This window comes from Hypoxylon fragiforme (genome assembly GCF_022984875.1).
Source record: "Hypoxylon fragiforme strain CBS 206.31 chromosome Unknown GGS25scaffold_7, whole genome shotgun sequence".
Lineage (NCBI taxonomy): Eukaryota > Fungi > Ascomycota > Sordariomycetes > Xylariales > Hypoxylaceae > Hypoxylon > Hypoxylon fragiforme.
This window is the reverse complement of record NW_026054762.1, coordinates 2,643,724-2,658,549: the sequence shown is the minus strand read 5'-3', so window position 1 is coordinate 2,658,549 and position 14,826 is coordinate 2,643,724. Positions and strand designations below refer to the sequence as shown.

Genomic DNA, 14,826 nt, shown 5'->3' with positions numbered 1-14,826 from the left:
TGCTTTGGTTTGGTGATTTACATGTGTATGTTTTCTATTTGTTCAATTTTGCCGTGCCATTATTAAGTATGGTTGGTATGATGATAATGTAATGAGTATGCGTCCATCTTGGAAGGGTAGGAATGTTACTACGTAGATTGATAGGCTTTAAGGGTTGAATTACTCTTATATGAAGTGGGAATAGAAGCAATTATTCAAGAACGTAGTAGAGGACTACTGGTGGTGACCTACAGTTGTCTGTCAGTTCAGGTTGCTTTGTTCCAGGTGGCATAGTATTAGGAGGTAGTATGTATATACATGTACTAGGTATGTAGTAAATGAAGGTTTGATTGTATTGAGAGAGTTCAGCAAAGATTAGATGACAAAGTGGGGTGTCTACATAAACTAGTTACTAGGTACGCTAACTCGATTGCACGTGGTCTGTGCACGGTAACATATGTAAACAAATTGATGAAGGAAAGGAACATCGCGCCTCATCAACGAAACCCTGCATGTCTAACCTGTCTAACGAACTAAATCCCATTCCCAACTCAACCAAACCGCCAAACCGCCAACCGAAAATACTCAAAAGAAGGAGAAAAAAGCAACATCGATATACATTCATCCCCCGAACCACCTTTTTAGCGATTCATGATATAATTCGTAATTCGACATAATTGAAACTTGGCCAATTGATTGACGCGTTGTAATCTTCATTTCCGCGCTTCATCATTTAATTGCAAAGACGAGCGAGCTCATTTCAACCCTTTCTCGTCTCGTCTCGTCTTGTCTGGTCTCTGTTTTCCTCACGTCTTCTCTCGCGCGACCGATTTTTACTGGTCAAAATCCGAATCTCATAATATCGAATCGATGCGCACATACATTAAGCGTCCATGACTACTCTCGTGCAGACCCGTCAGCCATTACAAGTCCTGAGCATGAGCAATCAGCCCAAGCGCCGCAGGAGCTCGCGCCTTGCTGGTAGGTGGCTTAACTCCTTCAACTTGTTGTGGGCGTGTAGAGACTTAGGACCAATACTGTGTGATTCGGAGTACTAACAGTTTTGTTATAAATAGCATATGATGAGCAGGATGGTGATTTTCTCTTCTCCCGGGGTTCGAAGCGAGTAAAAACACAACCGGATCCAATACCAGAGGATGAACTTGCGCCAGCACCCGCTCCAGCACCTGCGCCCGCACCAGTAGCAAGAAGAGGTAGACCGAGCAAAAATAAGGAGAAAGAACGCCAAGCAGCAAAACCAGCAACAAAACCAGCACCACTACCATCATCACCACCAGCACCAGCACAAGCACCAGCACAACCGGCAACGAGAAGGAATGCAAAGCGAAGGTCCAGTCAAATAACATCTGATCAGGATGGCGCGCCATCACCGCCACCACCTCCGGCGCCACCGCAAAGGGGTACACGTCGAAGAGGCCGTCCATCTGCAGAGAAACAAGTAATTGAGCAGGAAAATGAGCCGGTGAAAGTTGCGAATGAGCCCACTAAGAAGAAGTCGAAGAAACGGATAGAGGAAGTTCCCGAGGAGGAACCAGCTCAATTGACCCCTGTGGATGTGCTGAAAACGCGAGGCGGAGACAATTCGTCGGAACCTAAGAAGATTGCCCTCCCGTTCAGTGATACACCAATTATGAACCGGAATAAAGAGATGCGGAGGAAGACTGGTGCTCGTAGGAGTAGTCTCGGTATGCGTGGTCGGCGAGCAAGTTCCTTAATCGACAACGGCCATAATGCGATACCACACAAAGCCGTGGACTCAGCCGAATTCTACAAGCATATCGAAGCCGACTTAATAGAGCCGCGACGTATGAAACAGCTCCTTACGTGGTGCGGTGAACGATCGCTATCGGAGAAGCCACCGCTGGGTTCTACGAATTCTAACGAAATTCTTGGAGGTAAGGATAATCTCGAAGGTCGATTACGCCTACAGTTTTGTCTCACGCTAACACTCGTATCGCAACAGCCCGAGCGATTCAGGATCAGCTCCTGAAGGACTTCTCTACGAAGTCAGAATTCTCGGATTGGTTTTCACGAGACGAGGTTCCACGACCGCCGGCCATAGTGAAGCCAAATCCACGGAATATCGAGCACGAGGAGAAGATTGTAGCATTAGAAGAGAGGATAAAAAGGTATGTTCTTGAATGATAGATGATCTATTGCAGGCACTAACAAATATGACAGGTTAAGATTTGAAAAGAAGACATGGCAAACCCTGAAGCAACCACCTCCAGAATTACCGCCACTATTCCCATCATCCGAGACAGATCCGTTACCGTTACCAGACGCCTCCCTCCTGGATTCCGAAGAAGCACAAATATTCGCTTCCCTCACTAATACATCGGCGTCGATACGACCACAGAAGATCAAATCTCAGCTCCAAAACCTTCAGGCATCGCTCGAATTCAAGGTCGACCACCTCGCAGGAAACGTGCACAAGCTGGAACAACGGGTGACGACAGGAGGGCAGCAGGCAGACCGCGTGCTGGCCCTCAGCGCGGCGAGATTAAAAGAACGCGAGGAGAAGGAGAGGGCGAGCGCGGGCACTAAGGATATGCCCGTCATGGAGGTCTTGAGGAGTTTAGGCAGGTTGCTGCCGCCGGAAGGTGGAGGATGAGTTGAGTGAGTGTGGAGAGACGAGATGAGGAGAGGCGGGAGAATAACCTATCTACCTACCTACCTGACCTACCTGACCTAACCTAACCTAACCCTATCCTACATATAGAGGAAGGGAAAAGGGAAAAACTTTGTAACGAACGTCTGAATGGCTATACATACAAATGTTTTGGTCCCGGACTACTTACTTAGTTTTACCTGTTGATTAGGAAACGAGATGAAGACAAGAGAGAAGCAAACAAAGATACCTTTTTCTTGTTCATTCAATCGTTTTTTTTTATTTGGGGATTCTTTTTTTGCTTTTTTTGCTTTGGAGGTTTTGGAGGCCCTTGAGGTCGCTGAAGTCCTTGAGATTTTGAGGCTCTTGAAATTCTCAAGGTTCTTGTTCTTCTCGTATTCGCCGTTCTCGGCAGAGACAATGGCGGAGAGAGAACAAGAGTAGGGGGGGAACCTGTACATAACCTACTCAATGAGTAAGGAAAGCAGGACTGGAGTCGGGAGTTTATAACAGCAGGAAGGGAAATAAATATGGACGGGGAGGGAAAGGGGGTGGAGATGGGGATGGGGTTGGGAATGAATTGAAATGAAATGATAGTTCAAGATACCATAAATTCGCATGCCTCCTTTTTTGTTCTTTTTTTTACTTTAATTAGGTAACTACTTTACTTCCACTCGTTTTAATCGTTTGATGGGTGCTTGATAGGTGCTTGATATCCTTACATATATGGGTAGGGGAGTCATGTAGTTCAATGCTCTAGGTTATACCTATCACGGACCTAGTATTGCCTACCTAACCTACGTGCTTCCAGATTACTAGGTACCTACCTACTTAGTACCTAGGTAACCTAGGTTTGTTACAGTTGTTGTTGATATGATACATAGGTATGGATGTCTGCATCGACTACAACGGACCTACAGTACTTAACCTAGGTACCTAGGCTTCTTCTCTTGAGAAATATTACCAGTAGTATGTATGTCCGAAGGTTGGTTGGACAACTCGGGCCTGATACCTTACCTATGCAAACCTCGGAAGTCTTCATCCATATGCTAGTTATGTGTTTGACTGAAATCAGAGAACTTGAGTTGGTAGCTAGGTGGGTGGTTACATACCGTAGGTAGGTAGGTAGGTACATATCTCATAAAAAAAAACATCCAACTGGTGATCTTTCTTCCAAACATTTGAACTAGCGATACCTGCGAATTAGGTATGTAAGTAGCAATACCTATGCATAGGTTCCTAGTTTGGAAGACCTTATACATAAGTACATAACTATGTAGGTAAGAATACAGATATCGTAACAGCCCCCTTCCATTTTGACCTTTTTTTTTTTTCTTTCTCGTTACTTTCCTTTCCTTTTCTCTTTTCTTGTCATTAATTCTCCTTCTCCCCCCCCCCCCTCTCCCCTCCCCTTTTCCTTCCAAATCACATCCTCGACGAAACCCCCGTCCGCAGCGCCGGCATGAACGCCATCCCCCCACTCTCGCTCGCCCTCGCCTTGACATGGTCCCTCAGCAGCCGCAGCACCTCGCTGTCGCGCCACCGCCGCGGCACCGGCCTGTACGCCGGCTTGAACGTCCCCACCGTCTGCGCCCACTCGCCCGTCGCCGGCTGCATGCTGTATGTATCCTTCCCCACGGGGAACTTCTCTTCCTTGCCCTCGCTCTCGTCGCCGGTGCGCGCGCTTCCGCCGGTGCTGCTGATGGTGGTGGCGGTGGTGGTGGCGGTGGTGGTGGCGGTGGTGGTGGCTTCGGAGATGGCGGCCTCGATGCCGCCGGCGTAGGAGGGGGAGGATGTGTCTTCTATGGCGATGGAAGGTGCTGGGTCTGCTGCCGAAGAAGAGGAGGAGGAGGTGGTGGTGGTGGCAGAGTCAGAGGGCGGCGGCTCTTGCGTCGCCCAGTAGTATATGTCCCAGTCGTTCTCGTCGAGGAAGCGGTCGTACTGGGACATCTGCTCGCGCGTCATGGTGGGTAGGTGGCGGTCGGCGAAGGTGGAGAGGAGGAGGTCGGACTCGAGGGTTCCGCGCTTGCGGCTTTGGTCTTTGTTGGGTGGGGTTAGTGGTTTGTTATTATATAGCTAGGTGTGTGTGTGTAAAGGGTGCTCAACGTACAAACGAGCCGTGCCCGCATCGTGCCGTCGTCCTCGCCGGTCCGGCGCAAGGGCTCCACGCGGAACTCGGTGCCCTCGAGCTCGCCGACGCCCATATCGCCATTGTGCGACGACGACGACGACGACGACGACGCCTTGTGCGGCTCCAGAGGTGGTAAGTTGACGGCCCCGAGGCTAACTCTTAGAGCTCGTGTGGAGCTAAGAGGTCGTCGGTGCAAGACCAGTAATCGAGTGTTCGGGATAGACCTTTGCGCCGAGCGCAGGAGGGTGCGCGGGACCATTGCGGATGCTGCCATTCTGTTTGCTTCAGACTCCCTGTTGCTGTGCTGCTTGCTGTCTGCTGCTTGCTGTCTGATGTAGAAATTGGTCAAGTAGAGAATTGGATTGAGTTTGGGTACAAGCTAATAAGATGGATATAAGAGATATAAGAGATATAAGACTTATAAGTACATATGTAGATATGAATGAATTGAATTGGTTGACGTAAGTATTACTGGGTGTTCCTAGGTAACATCTGAAAGCTTAAAAGCTTAGCTTGTCAATGAAAGCTTTGCCATTCGCCGATCCTTGTGTCACTTGCCGAAGCCGCTTGTTTCCGGCCACATGCCCGTTCGGCCGGAGTTATCTATGCCCAGTTCTCCGTTTTGTCCCCGTACACGACTGGCTTTATTACCTCTACCTCTATTCCTAACTTTATAATTCCGTTAGTCTCCGAATCTATTGCTGATCAAGTCCCGTCTTGGAACCAATATCTCTCTACTACTAGAGTAGGTGGACTTCCTTGGCCAGCTAACTTAAACCACCCGAAGAAATCCTAGTCTCCGGAGTTACTAAAATATTTCGCCTGGGTTAGTAACATCAATCCACTCAGTTATGGGTGACTCCGTCAAAACTTGACTGCTTCAGTATTGAATCATTTATTTTATATTCGCCTCCCGAGTTCGTGGCATCAGAAAGATGCCCAGTACATATTATGCGTACAAAGCATGAAATATCGTTGTTTCATGCCACCATGTCCATTTTTAAACCCTCCAGAATACTCGTGTCACGCCTTTGCCAGCCTTTGCTTTCCCCCCTCTTAAATATTCTGTGAACAGATCCAAGACTCCTTAAACATGGTAGTAGAGATAAAGATTTCGGTTCGAGTGTGGTCGACCTGATCCTACTCTGATACCAGTATTCGAGACCATGATTGAATACCAGACTCTAAACTCTAGACTCTTGCATGCCCCTTAAATTAGATGCTTCGATCGGAAATAGGCACGAAGGTACATGATTTGCCATCCCCATAGGATGATCAGCAGCGTGGTGGTGCCAATACCGAACCACTTAACACGGGTGTTGGTGCTCTCGTTGGTGTCGCGCAGCTTCTGCTCTCGCGCCCTCAGGTAATCCATCTCGTTGACGATCTCGGCGATGGACTCCTCGATGCGGCGCAGTTCTGTCTCGACGGGCTTGAGCTTCTCCGTGGCCTGGATGGCGGACCAGTCCTTGGCGTCGGCGCCAATGTCAATATCGAGTTCTACGCTCCGTGTTGGGTTGTTCATGCGCGCTGGTTTGAATTGGTTCAAAGCTTTAGTTTTTGTATAACTTGATTTAGCCTTTCCCTTTTTCCTTTTCCCACAAGAAGTAGAAAATAAGAAATAAAAGAAAGGAGGAGGGGACAGAAGAAGGTGGACAAAAAGACTTACAATGTGTCATGACATTCTCAAAACACACATCAAAAGCGGCGTCGGCATGCGAGGTGAAGACGGTTCGCTGCTCGCCAACTACGTCCTTGGGCTTGCCGTACTCGTTGCCAACGTTATCCATGATCTAGACACTCATTAATAACCAAACTTTGCTTCATCCTTGCTCGTTCGTAGATATCCTGAAAACATACGCGCATATTGACAACCATTCCATCTCCCTTGGTCCCACCGACTGTGGCCGTAACAACAACCAATGTGTCTTTCGCGACGAAATTTCGTATGCATCGTTCGGAGGCCTTATCGTTGGGTCCACGGGATTGGAGGTCGAATTTTAAGGCGTTGACGGAAGCGACTAGGAGCACGAGGCCACAGACATACTGTAGCAATCCTCGTGGCAAAGCCATGGTGTTATGTGTATTTGTATTTATCGAACCTGGGATTTGCTGGTTCTTAGGTGGAGGGGGAGGGAGTTGGACTTTGCGAAGAGATTCTCTTTGCGAAAAGGGAGAAATGCAAGTGTCCAACGTTTGGAATTGCAACTAAACAACATTTGAACATTTAAACTTTGTACCTTTGTATCGGCTTGCAATACGTGTTCAAGTGTACCTACCTATGAGCTGATAAGCCAATCAAACCATGATGGTGTTAGTGGCTTGATACCTACATGTAGTAGCCTAGGTTAGGTACTGGAGTGACAGTGGAGTCCAAGCTTTATTTTAGCTCCAGTAATTGAACCTTCGCGCATCTTTTGTATCTTTTTTTGTATCTTTTTTTGTATTTCCATCCGCATCCGCAACTTGCATTCAATCGTCTCTTCCTTTTCTTCGTCACCAATATTGACACTGTAGTCTACATTGCAGCAACCATCGAACCGTCACGATGCCGAAATGTATGTTCCAACCCCAATACTGAATTTTACCTGCTTCCGCTATTTCAACCGAATAAGGAAAGGAAAAGTAGAACAATCAACTAATGGAAATACCAATATTTTAGTCTTCTGCGATTACTGCGACGTCTACCTGACCCACGACTCCATGAGCGTGCGCAAGGCTCACAACAGCGGTCGAAACCATCTACGAAATGTCGTCGATTACTACCAACAGATAGGCCACGAAAAGGCCCAGTCCGTCATCGACTCCATCACTTCTTCGTACGCTGCTGAGGGCCAGGCTCATGCCAATCCTATGCTTCCTCAAAACCAACCCGGAGGAGCAGCAGCCGCAGCCGCCGCAGCACAGGCTGGCTTTCCTGGGATGCCACCACCTCCATTCAACTTCCCGGGCGGCATGCCACCTCCTTTCCCCGGAATGCCTGGTAACTTGCCACCCCCACCTGGTGCATTTCCTCAGGGCATGCCTCGTAAGTAGTTCTCATCTCCCTAACCGTACTCTCGTACCACGAGACCTTCTTGAGCCATGCCACAGTCTAACGTCTAACGCGAAATCGCAGCTCCTCCAGGCCAAGGCGGTCGAGGTCTTCCGCCACCACCATTTCCTCCGGGACCAGGCGGTTTACCCCTCCCACCACCTGGCGCCGGCCTTCCCTTCCCGCCACCGGGTGGCCTCCCATTCCCACCTCCGGGCGCACTCGGTGGCAACGCCCCTCCCTTCGCGTTCCCCGGCATGCCTCCACCTGGACAGGGCTTTCCTGGTGGACCGACACCGCCTGGAGCTGGTGGTTTCCCGCCTCCTCCCGGACACTCTGGGCCTCCCGGACGCTAGGACCGTCCCATCAGCGGCGCGAGTAGTGGCGCGAATCGTTTGCCTCTAGGGACCCGAGGTGGCAGACGCGGCGGAGGAAGGGGTGGTGGATCAGGGGAACATAGATGACAATGAAATTCCGCGGAAGAAGGTTTACATACCTTTCAACCTCAACCACAGCTTGAACAAGCACATTGAAGTCAAAGGGCGTGTGAGGCTCGAGCAAGCGCGGCCGTTCCTACAGACATGCAGGCCTAAGAGTAGCCAGCTCGCTATCGAGATAAGCAGAGAAGCGTGGTCTTTCGGGACTTTCCCTCTACTCACAGAACGCAGAACGCAGAGCCATAACTAAGCTTCTAACCTAGCCCCTAATCCTCCCCCAGCCACCGAAGAAGAGAACGGCGAGATCCGAACTAGATAGACACATGTACCAAAGCACAATACCGAGGAACGACGGGAGACAGGAAACTCGATGAGATAAGATATCAACAACATCAACACTAAAAGCTAATGGGAGAAGGGCTTGGTTGCGAGGCATGGCGTTTCAAGGGTTCTTATTGCTTTTATTTTTGTCTCTCGCTGGGTTTGGGCTGTTTTTATCGCCCATCATATGCATGCAATACCACCACGACCACCACCATCGAAGGATAGAAGAAGAGATGGGCTCGGCTCGGCATGCCTTGAGCTTCGTCGCCCCCTCTCATCCCTCTGCTCTTCTTTTACGCTGTTTCTCTTACGAGTAGAGTAGGTAGGCAAGGAGAGAGGAGTGTACCATACATAGGTAACTACATAGCGTACCCTACTTTTTTTTTCCCCCAAGCCAACGATGTTTTTACATTGATTCGTTGATTAATTGAGTGAGTGAGTGAGTGAGTGAGTGAGTATTATATACATACCTACTTACCTCGTAGCTAGTGCTAGTACCCATACCAAGTAGGCCAGTAGATTATATATAGGGAGACATGCCAAATCTAAGGTAGACTCCCAAAAGCAAGACTCGCATCTGTCAGATAGATTGCATTTGGTAGTCTGGCTTAGGAAGATAGATAGGTATATATATATATATATATCACGGTAAACGTAATCAAGTCATTTTTATATAGGTAGGTAGGTATCAGATGTATAAGATATACCTACCTACTCAGCTGGTTCCAGAACAACAGCAGCAGCAGCAGCAATAGTTAAGCTTTAACCCCCAACAACCCGCCCACCCACCCACAAGACCACCTAACCTAGGCAGGCACACTCCCTCAAATCCAAATCACATCACAAAACCACAAAGATACCTAAACACAAAGCACCTGCCTGGGCACCAAAGCAGCCCACAACAACGAAGTAGGTAAGTAGACACTTCAACCCCCCCCCCAATCATCCATTTATTTATTTAGGTGGATATTTCACTCTCATTCATTTCATCTTCATCTTCTATCAGCTAATTCCCAACAAGACAAACATGACGCGCCAGGCAGAGAGATGGGTAAGTGCCTAGGGAAGAAGACAACATCAACTACCAAAAAAAAACCCCCCCAAAAAAACCGACGACGACGAAAACAAGTATAATCGCATATGAAAGCAATAACCATCAAGGCTATTTCAAAAAAAGAAAAGAAACAAAAGGGGGGAAAGCAAAAAAAAAGGAACAGTCTTACAATAACACCAAAAAAAACCAAACGCTTAATCCCATAATATAGGAAAGAAAAAAGAACGCAAAACATTCATCGCTACAAGGTATCCCAGTACGCATCTTCTTCTTAACTTTATTGACGTGGAAAAAGGGGGATACGAGATAGAAAAAAAAGGAAGCTCTTCCGTTACAGATCATCATTCACATGCTGCCTTTCTCCTATTCCGTCTCTCTTAAATGAGCCCGTCATATCCCTTCTCAAGTTTAATCTCCTGTGCATCATCCATGATAGAACCTGAAGGAAATAACCATGTCCCTCTCCCTCCATTTTAGCCCAGTGTTCATGCATCCGTCTCTCGTAAAGAAAATCAAAGGGAAAAATAATTAGGATAGAAAAATCGTAATGTGGGGATATGATGGTGTCGTTTGTATCGTAACTCGTATGCATCGTAAGGTAGGCGGAACAGTAGGCTGCTCCTGGTATTGTGGCTAAAACTAAAAGGGAGAGGGGGGGACGTTGGTCGTTGTGTAGGTTGTAGTGGTAGTGACCGCGATGGTAATAAAACACATGATGTGATAATAGACTGTATCAGAACTTGGCAGAGATTTGATCTTACGCCAAACAAAGATCGACCCCAATCTGCTTCTCAATATACCTGTGTGAACTAGAACCAATAGGAAATGCAGGGCATAAGATATGACTAGATCCGGATGGGGTCTCTGCGTGATGGGACCCCTGATTGCTGGCGACGTGTTTTAAGATCTCGATCGGAACGTACGTGTGATGCGGTCTGGTACGAGGGGCCCTTATAACTGTTGCGTTTAATAACCTCGCCTACACCATCTCGCACCTCGCGTGGATTGCTGATCTTCTGCCGGAGGGCTTCGGTGCGCTTTTGACGGCGATGTTCGCTGAGTCGACGCTGTAGATTTTGTGGCCGGTATTGCTCGAGTTTATCCTGCCAGCTGGGGAATAGCCTGTGTCCTCGGTCGTCCACACGTTTCTCGTCCTGCCACATGCGTCGATCAGGTTCATCGGGTGCAGTAGATGGCCTTCCCTCGGAATCATACTCGCGAGAGCGCCGATGAACATTCCAATCAAGGCTGCTATAACTATCACGATACTTCGTCATTCGAAGTCTACCACTTGGCGTGCGTCTGAGGGTGCGTCGCTCAGGGCTGCGCTGGCCGGAAGCTATATAATGATTCTCATCATCAATGGGCAATATAGCAAAAGTACGCTTCATTCGCTCGCTTATACTTCTGCGTCGGGAAATATGGTAATCGTCGGCTGGTGGATATCGGTATATTCCATCCACTTCTGGAGGAACATCATGAACCCAGTGACCCTCCTCGTCTGGGTCATCTTCGAAGGCGGGCTCCCAGTATGGATGTAATTTCGAATCATCAGCCGGCGGATCGTCAGCTGTCGGATACCGTGGCAATTGCGTACTCTTGCTCTTATCCTGCGCCGAATTCTTGGCGGCCTCTTTTCGGATCCCCTTTGAAAGAGACAGAGTTCGTGACAGGATTCCAGAGGGACGAATATTATCTGTGCTCTTGCGAAGGCTGAAAGCTCGACGCACCAGAGAAGGCCGCTTTTGGGTTTCTTCAAAATAGTTTCCAACCATCTTGTCCTTTTCACCAGCAGGAGTAAGCCCAGACGGCGTCGCTGGAATGAACTTGATCACGGGCGGTTCGGGAGGAGCACGCGGGTTCCTTAAAGGAGAGTCTACATCGTCCATAGAAAATTGTGGTTGGGGAGGTGTCACGGGAGCACCATCTGGCCCACTTGCCGTAATCTTAGGATTGTCTATGATTTTGCCTGTTTCTGTAGCGTCTCCCGTCTGGAACGCATCCGGATTTAACAGGGCGTTTGCGGCAGCGACAGGGTCGACGGGTTTCGACATATGATGAACCATCAAAACGGATTTATTTTGGTGTGGATAAATGTTGACCGCCATTGCTTCCGAAATATCTGCCGCAGAGTGAGTCCCGTTTGTTTCGACGGATGCTTGTGAAAACGGGGTGTTGTGCGCTGTAAGCCGTTTGCCAAAGAAGGGGTCCCCGTTGTTATCCACAAGTGGCCTGTGGTCCTGGAGAACATCTCTGTGCGACTCGACGGATGGGGCCGGTTGAAGATGTCTCTGATCGGGATAAGTATTCATATACTCGACGGGAGGAGCATGTTTCACAGTAACCTGTGGTGGTTGGTGTTGCTGTTTTTTGGTTTCTTGCTCTAGAAAAGTGTTATGTGCTTTCAGGCTCTCTGTAGTCAGTGACCCAGCTCGAGACCCAGTTCTAGAGCCATTTCTGCTTGTTGGCGCTGAAAGGGAGGATCTGCGCATAGGAACAATTGGGGGATAGTCCATCGTAAGCTCATCTACCACCATCACCGATCTCTCTGATTCTGACATTGACCTAACTCTCCGAGATGGTTTATTAAAATAAGGCGTTAGATCCTTCACTTTAGAATGACTTGATAACGGAGCCGAAACGAGACTATTGCTTCTTTTGGAATGATGGCTGCTTGTCGATCTGAGTGATGGTACTCCAGGGCCTTTCATGGAGGCTCTTCGATCAGGAATGACTACCACGGGAATCCCACCGCTCTTCCATACTTCTCGCCGAGCTTTTCGGCTTACAATGGAATGGGCTGTCCCGCTGGATGCATAACTCTCCGTTCGGACAGTGTCATCGACCCTCCTTCTGGGAACCCTGGCGCGTTGAATATTTTCCGTTTGACGAAAGGATGTGTTTGCCGACGAGCTTGAAGGTGATATCTCAGAGCCAGAATCTCTAAGAGCTGTTTGCTTCCTGACATGACGCAACGTTTTCTGCCTCTGGGGAGGCGTTCCAACTAGAATAGCCTCCACAACCGTAGAAACAGTAGACTTTGAGGACATACCGGAGGACCGCTTAACGTCAGTACCAGCCGAAGACTCGGAAGTAGACGGCGCGGCCCAGCGTTTATCCCTGTTGGCGGATTCCGGAGGTGGTGAGGGATGCAAGTGTAGTCGATCTGACAGGGGCATGGATCGTAAAGCCTTTGTTGCGTTGGTGGGAGTGATTGTCACATCCTCGACCACTTCTTCTTTTTGACCATTGATTTTTGGTTGGCCACGTTGCTTCTCCACCCTGACATTCCTTTCGTATTTACGGTCCCATTCTTGATCCGCCTTGCTAGCAGAGCCCCATTCACCGTCAAAAGCTGAAAATTCTCGCCTCGTCTTAGGTGTAAAATCGTCATCCGGCTCAATGCCCAACCCAAGTCCTACATCCGGCGCTTTCCTTTGTTTCACGACAAAGATCTGTCTCCCTACGCTCTGAGATGTCCGGCCAGAATTTGTTCTCCTAGAAGCCAATGGTGGCCGAGGAGTTGACAGCTTGTCATCCTCCTCTGATGAATCTAGGTTTTCGCGTGCTGTCCTGAACGAATTTGTACGAGAATCAGTTGTCGCCTTGGACGGAATCCGATCTGTTAGAACAGGACGGGCAATTCTCGGTTGGCGCTCGGGCTGCGGGGGGGTGGCATCTGGAGTAGGCGGGCTCGCTTGGTGCGGTGGTGTTCTCGGCGTCGTGTTCACGGAATCGTTTGCAATAATCTGGACCGGAGTGCTAACATATGTCGGACTAGAGGGTCGGATCGAATGGCTACCGGATGACGTGCGAGAATGCGCCGGTGGGGTAGGTGGAAGAGCAGGGCCAGGCGCTTTGACGTTGGGGCTATCGTCGTGTCGTGGGTTTGGCGGAGTGGTAGGTGCTTTTCTTGTCATCTGAGAGTCTGGAGATGATGTTGCATCGATAGACAGATCCTCGGAAAATCGATTTGTATCTGTCACTTCTGACTGATCATCTCTCGGGCGTGGGAGTACTTTGTGCTTTTTGAACGCGCGCTGATCAGGTTTGCCGAGGGTAGGGCGATCATGCAAAGGTTCGAAATAGAGAGCTGTCGAAGCCACAGGCGGAATGGTTTTAGTAGAGGCGAGCATTGTTGATTGGGACGAAACGGTATCTATCATTGTTGGCGACCCTTCAATGTCTACTTGACTGGGTTGCACCAGACCAGAAAACCCTTCGCATTGTTGTAAGGGTGGTTGTAAAGATCGGTAGAAGACAAAGTAGGTTTGAAAAGAATAAGGTAAAGGCTTTGGAGTATATTGTAATAAAACGAGTTTCTTGTCTGCGGACGCAGCCCCCGAGGGTGGTTTATTGTCCTATGCAAACCCCTTACGCGATGCAGAAAACAAGCAAGGCAACGCTTCGTGGTCTGCGCAAAGGTTGACCTGCCTGCCTGCCTGCCTGCCTGCCTGCCTGCCTAGAAATTGCTGGCTGGTTGACTGTTGACTGGCTGACTACCTAGTAGTTGACTGGTCGGTTGAATTTAATGGCACCTGCAATTATTGGTCCACTCACAGCAATCAAACTTAGTTGGGGGACAGATTCAGATTCAGATTCAGAGGTGAGTGGCTCAGGACGTGGGAGGACATGATAGAATCATTGGATGTATTATTCCTGGAACATTTGAAAAAAAGGAAGTGAAATAAAAAGCATAACAATGAGACAATATGTTATGTATAGCCCCGTAATAAACGCAAGTAATTTGTTGTTGCTAGTGAAGACTTGCTTGCTTGAGTGCACAAGTTGAACTGATGTAAAAAAAAGAACGAATAATGAATAGAAGAAGGATGGATGGATGGATGGATAGATGGGTAGACGGATGGAGGAATGAAATGAGATGCGCAACTGTGAGTGGACAGTAAAAATGCTTTACTGTATCGGCGGCTACAGAGTGAACTTGCCCAGTTTGTAAATCAGTATGTTGGAGGAAATGGCTCGAGGAAGCAACGTCAGAGGCCTGGAGTATTCAGAATTTACCATTGACCTCTAACACCCCCTGCCTTCTTACATACATACAGAGTACTATGTATTGTACATACAATAACTATAGTAGTAGGTAGTTCGGAGATCGGGGGGCTGGAAACGGCATCAGCTAATCCCAGTTCAAGTTATGTAGTTTTAAGTGTGTACATACATTAACTTACCTACCTAATGTACCTTAGGTAGGGTATGTACATACATAGTAGTAAC

General features: G+C 48.5%; 5 protein-coding genes across 5 annotated transcripts; 2 read left to right on the top strand and 3 right to left on the bottom strand.

Moving 5' to 3' along the window:
* The first annotated feature begins 478 nt into the window (after positions 1-478).
* GGS25DRAFT_501000 (Mis12-Mtw1 protein family-domain-containing protein) lies at positions 479-3,151 on the top strand. The gene is made up of 4 exons (XM_049261885.1): positions 479-960; positions 1,056-1,895; positions 1,964-2,129; positions 2,182-3,151. The coding sequence occupies exons 1-4, from the start codon at positions 873-875 to the stop codon at positions 2,612-2,614; spliced, it is 1,527 nt and encodes a 508-aa protein (XP_049115026.1). The 5' UTR covers positions 479-872; the 3' UTR covers positions 2,615-3,151.
* Positions 3,152-4,008: 857 nt separating this feature from the next.
* On the bottom strand, positions 4,009-5,259 carry GGS25DRAFT_500999 (DUF339-domain-containing protein). The gene is given in 3 exon segments (XM_049261884.1): positions 4,009-4,326; positions 4,339-4,650; positions 4,722-5,259. 3 exon segments carry the CDS (start codon positions 5,014-5,016, stop codon positions 4,037-4,039), a joined length of 897 nt encoding a protein of 298 aa, XP_049115025.1. The 5' UTR covers positions 5,017-5,259; the 3' UTR covers positions 4,009-4,036.
* A 362-nt stretch (positions 5,260-5,621) lies between these two features.
* On the bottom strand, positions 5,622-6,948 carry GGS25DRAFT_500998 (emp24/gp25L/p24 family/GOLD-domain-containing protein). Its single transcript, XM_049261883.1, has 3 exons — positions 6,603-6,948; positions 6,412-6,535; positions 5,622-6,272 (listed from the first exon to the last, which is right to left on the bottom strand). Exons 1-3 carry the CDS (start codon positions 6,813-6,815, stop codon positions 5,953-5,955), a joined length of 657 nt encoding a protein of 218 aa, XP_049115024.1. The 5' UTR covers positions 6,816-6,948; the 3' UTR covers positions 5,622-5,952.
* A 342-nt stretch (positions 6,949-7,290) lies between these two features.
* GGS25DRAFT_524028 (zf-U1-domain-containing protein) lies at positions 7,291-8,132 on the top strand (the record flags this gene model as incomplete). Its single annotated transcript, XM_049264526.1, has 3 exons — positions 7,291-7,300; positions 7,405-7,770; positions 7,861-8,132. 3 exons carry the CDS (start codon positions 7,291-7,293, stop codon positions 8,130-8,132), a joined length of 648 nt encoding a protein of 215 aa, XP_049115023.1.
* A 2,304-nt stretch (positions 8,133-10,436) lies between these two features.
* GGS25DRAFT_524027 (uncharacterized protein) lies at positions 10,437-13,727 on the bottom strand (the record flags this gene model as incomplete). Its single annotated transcript, XM_049264525.1, has 1 exon — positions 10,437-13,727. One exon carries the CDS (start codon positions 13,725-13,727, stop codon positions 10,437-10,439), a length of 3,291 nt encoding a protein of 1,096 aa, XP_049115022.1.
* Between the last annotated feature and the right edge of the window lie 1,099 nt (positions 13,728-14,826).

Excerpts from the sequence above, each read along its gene's own strand:
- GGS25DRAFT_501000 (XM_049261885.1), top strand. The coding sequence starts at position 873 with ATGACTACTCTCGTGCAGACCCGTCAGCCATTACAAGTCCTGAGCATG. Across the intron at positions 1,896-1,963 it reads TTCTAACGAAATTCTTGGAG|CCCGAGCGATTCAGGATCAG; the intron begins GTAAGGATAATC and ends GTATCGCAACAG. Across the intron at positions 2,130-2,181 it reads TTAGAAGAGAGGATAAAAAG|GTTAAGATTTGAAAAGAAGA; the intron begins GTATGTTCTTGA and ends CAAATATGACAG.
- GGS25DRAFT_500999 (XM_049261884.1), bottom strand. The coding sequence starts at position 5,016 with ATGGCAGCATCCGCAATGGTCCCGCGCACCCTCCTGCGCTCGGCGCAA. Across the intron at positions 4,651-4,721 it reads GATGCGGGCACGGCTCGTTT|ACCAAAGCCGCAAGCGCGGA; the intron begins GTACGTTGAGCA and ends CACCCAACAAAG.
- GGS25DRAFT_500998 (XM_049261883.1), bottom strand. The coding sequence starts at position 6,815 with ATGGCTTTGCCACGAGGATTGCTACAGTATGTCTGTGGCCTCGTGCTC. Across the intron at positions 6,536-6,602 it reads GAATGGTTGTCAATATGCGC|ATCATGGATAACGTTGGCAA; the intron begins GTATGTTTTCAG and ends ATGAGTGTCTAG. Across the intron at positions 6,273-6,411 it reads TGAGAATGTCATGACACATT|CGCGCATGAACAACCCAACA; the intron begins GTAAGTCTTTTT and ends AATTCAAACCAG.